The sequence below is a fragment of the Macadamia integrifolia genome, chromosome 1, assembly GCF_013358625.1.
Source record: "Macadamia integrifolia cultivar HAES 741 chromosome 1, SCU_Mint_v3, whole genome shotgun sequence".
NCBI lineage: Eukaryota > Viridiplantae > Streptophyta > Magnoliopsida > Proteales > Proteaceae > Macadamia > Macadamia integrifolia.
Genome location: NC_056557.1, coordinates 10,948,253 through 10,958,351, shown reverse-complemented (window position 1 = coordinate 10,958,351; position 10,099 = coordinate 10,948,253). Strand labels below are relative to the sequence as shown.

The 10,099-nt window shown below is 35.9% G+C and overlaps 2 protein-coding genes across 4 annotated transcripts in view; one reads left to right on the top strand and one right to left on the bottom strand.

Moving 5' to 3' along the window:
- Positions 1–1,126: 1,126 nt before the first annotated feature.
- LOC122082257 (transcription factor MYB20-like) lies at positions 1,127–2,885 on the top strand. The gene is made up of 3 exons (XM_042649724.1): positions 1,127–1,506; positions 1,702–1,831; positions 1,943–2,885. Exons 1-3 carry the CDS (start codon positions 1,374–1,376, stop codon positions 2,595–2,597), a joined length of 918 nt encoding a protein of 305 aa, XP_042505658.1. The 5' UTR covers positions 1,127–1,373; the 3' UTR covers positions 2,598–2,885.
- Positions 2,886–8,821: 5,936 nt separating this feature from the next.
- The window catches only part of LOC122079431 (mediator of RNA polymerase II transcription subunit 23), a 76,335-nt gene continuing 75,057 nt past the window's right edge, over positions 8,822–10,099 (bottom strand). For 2 of the 3 annotated variants that reach the window (XM_042645906.1, XM_042645896.1), the window contains 3 exons: positions 9,648–9,751; positions 9,367–9,550; positions 8,822–9,248 (listed from right to left, as the gene is read on the bottom strand). In XM_042645906.1, the coding sequence (XP_042501840.1) occupies positions 9,204–9,248; positions 9,367–9,550; positions 9,648–9,751 (333 nt within the window). In that variant the 3' untranslated portion in view covers positions 8,822–9,203. Of the gene's footprint in view, positions 9,249–9,346; positions 9,551–9,647; positions 9,752–10,099 lie in introns of all 3 variants that reach the window. The other variant, XM_042645916.1, reaches the window with a different exon arrangement.

Genomic DNA, 10,099 nt, shown 5'->3' with positions numbered 1-10,099 from the left:
ACCTACTTGTACATACAAATTGAGCATTCATTGATTTGTCATGTGGCAAATATCATGCAGGCTAGTGGTTCTAACAGTTTTCATATCATAAAGGATGTAAATGCTAGCCATGTAGAGAGAGGGAGAAGGGGTGGAGGGTTGGCTTAAATGCTTCATAGAGATTTATACCAGCATTATCCTTTCTCATATTTTTGGTAAAAACACATTAATGGATGATCATAGGGCTTCTAATACATGCCAAAGTTAATCGCAATAAATAGAAAGCTGTCAAGCTGCGTGGTGCCCGCACCTAGACTTTAGAATGACGAAGTGATATGTAAAATGAAAAATTCCACCCCTATTAGATACCCTTATTACCCTCCCCGCACAAGGACCACTCAGCCTGATAGCAATCCCCTCCCAAGTTTCCAACTCATCTGCCATTTGCAAGGATGGTTTCAAGCAGACCACAGAATAGTGAAACCAACAGAAAAACCCAATAAAGAAATTACTTTCCCAGCTGGAATTGAGGAAAATTCATTAAATAGGAAAATCAAGAAAAGATTATCTGTCTCTAGACTCTCTACACATTTAATATTTCTGATTTTCTTAAAGATTTGAGATATTTTAGGAAAGAATCCATTATGTCCCAAGAAATCACATTCCTATGAAAATCTTTCAAAACAAAATCCTAATGCCATGAATGGGATATGAAGAAATCCAGGAAAATCTATCATCAACCCAAGCCAGAAAACGTCCCCATTAAGGGGAAAATAATTTAAAACAGTACCAAAAATATAAATTTAGATCCAGGCAGAAGAGAGAGAGAGAGAGAGAGACAGAGAAGGGTCTCTTGGGAAGTTGACATTGTCACAAAGATCATCCTGATGGTACTTTTTCAGCCGTCTGATCAGCACCTTATCATGGTTGAGATAGAAAGCCACCATGATCTGATCATGGAGAATCTTGATATTGGCAATCTCCTAAGAAGGACCCACTTAAGGGGAACACCATAACCAAGAACTGATTAACATTGTATAGTGAAGGTGTAGGGAAGGGAAGGGAAGGGAAGGAGTCTCTAATAATCTATACGCTTAAAAGTCACGTAAAGACAGCGGATGAGCCTTTACCCAAAAAAAAAGACAGCGGATGAGGTGTAATTTTCCAAAGAAAAGAGTGCACAATTATTTGATTTTCCCCTGTTTGACACGTGTACATAGAGAGGTTATAAAACTAGGAGGATTTCCTTCGTCCCCTTTAATTCCTTTGTGGAGTGATTCAATCAAGGTGGTGCCCCCTCCATTTTCCTCCTCTCTCTCTCTCTCTCTCTCTCTCTATACTGCTTCTCTCTCTGTTCTCTCTGTGGGCTTGGGTATTGCATTTGTTGTGATCAGATGGGAAGGCAACCTTGCTGTGACAAAGTGGGTTTAAAGAAGGGGCCATGGACTGCTGAGGAAGACAACAAGCTCATCAACTTTATCCTCACCAATGGCCAATGCTGTTGGAGAGCAGTTCCTAAACTTGCAGGTCACAAAAAAATTTCTGGGTTTTCTTCTCCAAGCCCAAATGAGCTTGCTTCTTGTTTTGGTGCTAATTAAATTGTTTATGATCAAGTAAATACAGTGGTCAAACACAAATAGAAAGTGGATTTGGTACTTGTGTTGGGAATTTCCATTTTTTTTTTTCTTCCTCAAATGGTTTATATGGTGGGTACTGTTGCAGGTTTGTTAAGATGTGGAAAAAGTTGCAGGCTTAGATGGACTAATTATCTTAGACCTGATTTGAAGAGGGGTTTGTTATCAGAATCTGAGGAGAAAATGGTTATTGATCTCCATGCTTCTCTTGGAAATAGGTTCTCTATTCTGTTAACTCTGTTTTTTCATTAATGTTCTTCATGCTCTGAATTCCTTAATTTTACTGAACTCAAGAACCTCTTTCTCGGTTTTTTTTTTTTTTTTTGCAGATGGTCCAAGATAGCTTCTCATCTCCCTGGCAGAACTGATAATGAGATAAAGAATCACTGGAACACCCACATCAAGAAGAAGCTAAAGAAGATGGGTATTGATCCTGTCACTCACCAGCCAATCCTCACTTCAACTGATCAAGAAGTACTACCCACATCACCACCACCACCACCACCACCACCACCACCACTAGAACTGCAACAAGAGTTATTTGCTGTTTCTGCCATTTCTGAAGCAGAACAGAACAGGGGAAATGAGACATCTTTAGAGTCGGCCATTAATGAGATAAAAGAACAAGAAAACAACATTATGAGCATTACAAGCCCATTCAATTGTACAGATTACAGTGATAGTTTCTGTACAGATGAAGTTCCTCTGATTGAACCCCATGAGATTCTAGTCCCTTGTGTGCCTTCTTCATCAACTTCTTCAACTTCATCTTCTTCTACTTCTTCATCTGGGATGCTGGAAGACATGCAGTTCTCAAGTTTGTTGTGGCCTGAATACACCAACATGTCAATCTGGGATGATTTTAACTATTGTGATTTTCTTTGTAGTGAAGATGATGACAGGAAACTAGCCAATGATCCTCCTCTCAATCAGTTCCAAAGAGTAGTTTTTGATCAAGAACCTTGGAAATTAGACCTCTTGTGATTATATTTTAGGAGTTCTGTCCACTCTGTAGTTGTCGAGAATACTTGTGGACAAGAGAGAACCCATCTAATATTTTCTTTTCCCTTACTATAGAAAATAAAAATTTTCTGTCCATTAGAAAAAAAAAAAAAAGAAGTTTGTTTTGGGTTCTGTACAAAAGGAAAAAATATTGGATGTGAGGGAAGTATCCCAATCAAAGATGTACTTAGTTTCTGAATCTCAATTTTATTGTCAAATGCCTCAGTAAACATTTCCAATAGCAGAAAAAGAATCCTATAGTTTATGAAATTTTTTTTTCCTGCTGAAATTAATTTAATTTTCTCTATATATTCATTCTTGAAATAACATCTAGACTTGGATCACTTTGTGGATAATTCAGTAAGGGTAGCTTTGACATTTTATAAACTAATGATATGGTCATATAAAGCAGGTTTAGGTCAATTTTATATACCTCTTTAGTCTTTATCATCCTTAAGAGAATGATAATTTAAATTCAAGGTCCCAAATGCAATTTTATATGACAATTTAACTAAAGCAATTAATTACATAAAGTTCTGTAGTGAGGATTACCAAGATTGCTTTGTCGTGTAAATTGGACTCGTAAAATACGAATAACAATGACTTAGGTCCAAATGTATATTCATGAGGAAACAATCTCATTTCTATACATCAATGGTCAAGCATGTTGTCATGCTCACATTCTCATGATCAAAAACAATTGATTTTTGAAACATCAATCATGGTTGTTCGATTGATGGACTTAACAATATCGATCGTTATAATCATAATATGTTGACAATCTTGGTACTTAAGTTTATTTATTTATTTATTATTATTTTTTTAAGTCAGTACCTAATTACCGACTATTGTTAAGATCCATTTGTTTCAACATAAAATCCCTATGTGAAAGTGGACAAAATGGAAATTCATCTTAGACTTAATTTATCAAAGAAAATGATTTGGGAACTGCTGTTTGACCAAGAATCCCTATAGATTCCTTTTTTTTTTTTTTGTGGAGGGGGTTAACATCTTTGGATTCTTTTTTTCATTTTTAGATTCTAATTTAATTGTATATTCTACCAAAAAATTAATTCAATTGTATATATTTTCCTTTTATAGTAATATGGCTATATGGTCCATCTCAAATGTGGAACTCGGTAGCACAATTGCCACACTTTTCCATAGGACCCTTATTGGAATAAGAATTAACATTTGATTATTTACATGATCCTCCAATTCTAGGAATTTTAACCAAAATTACTATTCTAGTACAGGCTAAGAATTGAAGATTTTGAAAAATTGAAAAGTACCTAACCATGAACTATGCAAATAAAGTAAAGTGGGTTAGTGATCTTATAGTGTAAAGCTCCAAAAATACAAAACATGCAGAGGAGAATCAGATTGGAATCTCAAATAATTACTGATGGGGTTTAGTTATATCTCAACTAGAACTTTGATTATTCAGATGGTTTTGGAGGTTTGGTCAGTGGTTGCCCTCTCCTCTTTCCACCAATGGCTTGTTTTAGTTTTATCTTTCAGCGGAGAGAGGTGGGGCTGTTATAATGACTTGGAGTTGTCTAAATATGATAAAAATGAATTTTACTAAAACTAAAACGAGGAAATTAAATTTATGAGCAAAAAGAGATAACCCTCATAGTTTTTTGACTTCAACAGAAGACATTAACTTAAGAAATTAAAAATTGCTCAGTTATTGAAGCCTAAAAATAGCCACACATTTTCTCACAAGGCTGTTCACAGTCAGCTAAAGCAGTCAAAATGCCATGGTTTATTGACTTCCAAAGTGAGAGAGACAAAAAGGTTTATTAAACCCTTCAACAATTATTTTTGGGTCACATTGATTGATCCATTTAAAAAAATGGGCAGAGGTTTTTCACAAAGTGAAAAAACACACCAATGAGAGGTCAAGATACAGATTCGTTCGATAACTAAGGACAGAAAATGTCATTGTAAACCCCATGGACTATGACTTATTACGTAACAAAATTTGAGAAAAAATTCCCACTCTAACGCGGTGAGAACCTTTTTTCCACCAAGTGATTCTTCTTGAAAAAATTCTTCAATCACCTTTGAAGTTTGAAGATCAGACAAATGTGAAGGTGACCTCCATTACCAGTTCTTCACTTCAACCATCCAGTATGATGCATTCACACTCTTGTCTTCTATGATCTACAGGTTAAAGCATAAACCTCATCAAAACCCATCAAGGGAAGGAGCCTAGAGCCTCACCACTTGGTTTTCTAGTCTAACAGCAACAACCAATGATTGACAAGTGGCAAACTTTTTTTTTTTTAAACAAGAGGAAGGAGACCTGTCACCATCACTTATGTAAAGCAATTAAAAAGAGTCAGGAGTTAGGACTTGGGAGAGAATATACTTACTGGTCCAAAACTCAAAAACCCAGAAGAGAGTGAGAAACTAGAGTATTTTTTCCCAAGGTTCAAGATCAGGTGGGTCTCACAGTGTACTCTGCAATTTTTGTTCTAAGTTAAAACAGAAGTCTTCACCAGCCATAGACCCTTTACACATACCCTTTTGTTATTTTTGGTAAAGACCCATTACACATACACACACGCGTATAAAGATTAAATAGAATATAATCCACAGAGAGAGAGAGAGAGAGAGAGAGAGAGAGAGAGAGAGAGAGTATATAACTCTATTACTCAAACATGGAGTCGGTGGTGCATAACAGCTCTGGGTGACAGGAGCACAATTTAGTCAATTTTGTTTGTTACACGTCAAGGGTTGTGATTAGTTAAGAGAATGAAGAAAGTAAAGAGAGAATCAAGTCTACCAAATTTTTTTTTGGCCTCCCAGAGATCACCAAATATCAGAAACTTTCTCTATATCATAAGAGTAGATGGGAAAAAAGGAATATATTACTAATGATTTGGACAAATAAGCACTCTTCTTTCAGGGGGGAGGGGTGTGAGTTTTGGTGTCCCTTTACAATGATTACTTCCATGGAAGGTATAGAGCTTTGGACAAATAAGCAGTGAGAGAGAGAGAAGTAGTGGAAGAATGAATGGATAATGAAAGAGGGGAAAGGAAGATGATGAACCCATTTGGGGTTTTGTTTAATGTAGACATGAGAAACCATGAGAGTGTTGGGCTTTTAGGCTAAGGTTTTTAGTTTAGTTTATATATATTGTTTTTCAATCCTTTGGGGATTCTTCAATCTCTGCCCTTTTTTATGGGATAAGGCAAAATGTGGGATGGGAAGATGGAGAGGTTTGTGGTTTGAGGCATATCATATCCCATACTGGGGATGGATACTCATAGGTCGGCTGTGCCACACAATTCCATGTCATTGGTCTGTTTAGTGGATTGTGGGTCCCCCACTTTCAATCCCACTCCATTCTCCAATTTGGCAGGAAGAAGCCTAGAGGTGTATACCTACCTTATTTATATTTGATAGTGACCACTCAAAATGTATTTTTTCCCTAGAGGTTTAGTATACCAACCTTAATTATATTTGATAATGACTACTCAAAATGTATTTTTACTTCAATGTGAACATAATTCTATACTCTTTCTTACAATGGATTCACGTTCCATTCCAAAAGATTTTGGGTTTTTGACTTTGTAAGTAAAGAGTTGATTTGGATTTGAACAAGAAATTTAAGAAACAATGAAGTTACATATATATATATATATATATATATATTTTTTTTTTTGATAGCTTCTAACTCCATCTTAGCACGCGTTTTCCATTCGAAAAGTACGAAAAGGAACTACACCGACACGGTTCATGAGTCTGTGGACTCAAGTTTCACATTTGAATCCAAAAAGTGGAATAACAACTGGAGTACATTTAGGCATGAATATGAAAATCAGATGTCTAACCTTTAATCAGCTCATTAGAGCCCCACCAGGGAGAAAAGTAGGATTTGCCTAAGTATTTCCCTTTTTTCTTTCTTATTTTTGTAAATCACTTTCACTTATAATGATAGCTTCCTACCTTTATTTTTTTTTTAATATTTTTGTGTTCTTTCCTATTCCTCTCCATTTTCTTATCCTCTTCAATCCATTATAGCTTCTACATCCTTCATTTTTGTGCCAAGGTGTACCAGGTTCTGACCAGTCTATTGTTTAGTCCATTACAAATAAAAGGTACAACACTTTCTTAAGGATATGCTTCAACAACTCCTTCCAATTACTCCTGATTTGGAAGAGTAGTGTAAGGACACATAACCCAAATGGATTCTCACTTCTTTGTTTGGTCAATGTGAAGATCAATTACATTCCCAACTTTTAGAAAGCTCATCATTCCTAAGTCATCATAAACTTATATTTCTTTTTGAGTTCAATAGGTAAAAAAAAGTTTGTTTAAGAATCAGAAGTTACTTAAAGATATAAATTTAATTTATAGGTTGAAATATATGTATAGAGTCAATAATGAGCTAAGCATCACCTCAATCGTCAACATCTTATTTCTTTTCAAAGACTCCTTAAATAGAGCATGTGCAATAGATCTAATATAGTGTGTTTAACAAACTGAACTCAAAGATATTTACCTTTAAGGCCAAATGGCCATCTCTAAGTAAAGCACCCAAGCCCGAAAGCGATAGCTTTTTTACTAGAAAGGAGTAGCACTAAAATTTTATTCGTTTTTGTCAACAATGAACTCCGTAGCAAAGAATGCTCGGCATTCAGTTCGAACAACCCTTTACTATCAGGGAAAAAAAACCTTACCTTACTATATACTAAAGTGTGCAATGGCTTTTCGGTCAGCTTCACAAACTTCAAAAGCTAAGAAAACGAACAATCGAATTTGAGAAGCTTCAAAATCAGATCAAATGCAAAAGTCCGTAATCATTGAGATCATATGATTAATGTAACAATGCAGTTATGGAGCTTCATAATGTCAAAAGTTCGGATGCTCCATGGAAGAGACTTCCAAAAAATTTAAAATTTAAGAGAGATGGATTTAAGAAAAAATATATAAAGAGTGGCAGAGGGAGGATTTTGCCTGGTTGGATGTATTTTCATTAATTGAAAAAAAATTCTTGTAAAGCATTTTACAAAGAAAAGACCCTTGGCTAGGGGTGTCAACGGGATGGTTTGGTCCGATTTTGGTCTAGGTTGAATCAGTTTTGGTATGAGAATGGTGAAATTGAAACCGAAGCAATGACGAAATTTTGGTTTTAGTTTGGTTTGGCTTTAATTTCTTGTATCGGTTTGTAATCAGGTTGATTTCGATTTTTTGTCCGATTTGAGTTTGATTTTCCATACAACCTTATACAATACTATGCAAAACTTGTTTTTTCATTTTAATGAATTTTGGGCTGTTTTCAATTTCTTATCGGTTTGATTTCGGTTCCAATCCAGGTTTTGAGCTGATTTTAACTTGATTTTGGGTTCATACAATTTCCAATGTGATTCGGATCGATTTTGGGGTTGCAATATCCCAAACTAAAACGGTCCAATAAGATATCAATTTGGTTTGGTTTGAGCTACTTTTGGTTCAGTTCGACCAATTTTACCTTATTGGTTTAGGTTTTGACACCCCTAGCTTAGCATAATAGAAAATAGTGACAATTTAGACTGTAGTTGAAAATTAAACAAAATATTATTTAGTCATTTTTTTTAGAATGGCTGTAGCAGCACCGCAAACGTTAATAGCATATGGCAATGCACTTGACCTTAAGACTTAAAGCACAAGTAGGCTTTATCATCCTCTTCAATACAATCTAAGTGTCATATATGATGAAAAAAAAAAAAAAAAAAAAAAGATAAGAGAGAAATATAAGTTGATCAAAGTACATGTAGATGAATACATACAAGTTGGAAATATGATTGAATCTAACCATACAATCTGACAAGTAATCCATAAGGGACTCTTACCTATCTTTGGCCCAACCAAAAGAACTCCAAGATGAAAGAAAAATCACAGGAGAGAGCCACCACATTGGTATCAAATGACGGGAAAACCTCACAAGAAAGATAATAGTCATGTGAAGGTTAAAAACACAAAGTAGGGTGTTGCTTGAACATAAAGTGTAATTGATTCTTACGGACCATGATTGATAAGCCTTTCACTCACAAAATGCACAAGAACTACACCAGAAATGAGTATGATGAAGTCAGTAGTCCTTCGGAGAGTGGTGACAAGCTTCGTAGCCCGACAATGATGATAGAGAGCAGGATGGTAAGCAATTCATCAGAAAACAAAGGAAGTCCAACAAGTGACAGGAGCCATTGAATTTTGCAAAGAAATTGTCCTTGGGCCATATCATAAAAAACAAGTAGACCATCTACAGGGTCACCAGATGAGTGCCCGTTGTTTCCTCAAAATTAATTTACATGATAACACTAGTGACACATTAGCTTACATCCCCCAGCTACACGAGAGACTATTTTTTCATGAAAATATATTTTTACATCATACAAAGTTGTCTTACTGGTAAACAATTTTTAAAATGATGAGAAACCAGCTTGAAACTGCTTAACCTAACCAAGGGTGTGCGTCAACAACTCCCACCTCCAAAACAGCAGCTCCATCTTGTGCAAAAGTGAGCCATAACTTACTTTGTCGTTAGGGCTAAGCAGCAAAGAAAGTCCTTCCGCCCCTAGGGTGGTCGTAGATCACCAGAACAAGGAAGCAACGGAGGGAGCCCCTATTTGAGTAAGCTGATCATAAACCAACATTGATCATTATCATTTTTTTCCCAACAGCAAGTGCAAGACCAAGGAGAATCAGAATGCAAAATATGTAAAGCATTCAAAACCATTATGAAGGATTTTGGACCAGCTTTGGATTGGTTGCAGCATAGATGGAGGAGTTCTGATCAGTCTTCAAGTGGGAAAGAAGATGCTGAACATCTGGCCGTAAAGACTCCATTAATCTTGTGCAAAGAGTCAATATTTCTGCCTTAGGCTTGCTACTACTCTGTACAGGTCCTCCCTGCCCTTCATACAGGACAATGTGATGACTGAGGAAAAGACAATAATGTACCCATGTAAGAACTTCAAAGGCTAAACTTGAAAAAGCAGTAAGAGAACCAGTACTGGGGAAGAAAAATCCCTTACATGAAGTCAATGAGATCTGCTATTTCTGATGCCTCGGTAGGACTAGATGGTTGTGAGCTCTTCCCATACACATCACTTATTGAATTAAGTAATAAGGCTAAGGTCTGCCAAATGAGAAGACAATATTATTCTGACCAGGATAAGGAATTAAAGATCATTGAAAAAACGTAGCAGTAAACTACGCAACACGAAAAACATGCATGCTTGTCATTTTCCAGCCATGTTCACAAATGTGGCACACTGGCATGCTTGTGACATCTCTAGAAACTTGATCTATTTCTTGCTTTACAAAAAAAGGGAAGGATGAGAGATGGAGGGAAGAAAGAAGAATAATGAAATCACCTATAGGAAAGAGAGAAGAAAAATTCCATAGCTTTTTTCCTGAGGTTCCGATTGTTTCAACACAAATATCAATTTGTAATTTTTTTCCATTTTATTTTTTTTTTTCGGGG

What these genes read in the sequence shown, in the direction of transcription:
- LOC122082257 (XM_042649724.1), top strand. Translation starts at nt 1,374, where the DNA reads ATGGGAAGGCAACCTTGCTGTGACAAAGTGGGTTTAAAGAAGGGGCCA. An exon ending in AGCAGTTCCTAAACTTGCAG is followed by an intron (nt 1,507 to 1,701) that starts GTCACAAAAAAA and finishes GTACTGTTGCAG; the next exon opens with GTTTGTTAAGATGTGGAAAA. An exon ending in CATGCTTCTCTTGGAAATAG is followed by an intron (nt 1,832 to 1,942) that starts GTTCTCTATTCT and finishes TTTTTTTTGCAG; the next exon opens with ATGGTCCAAGATAGCTTCTC.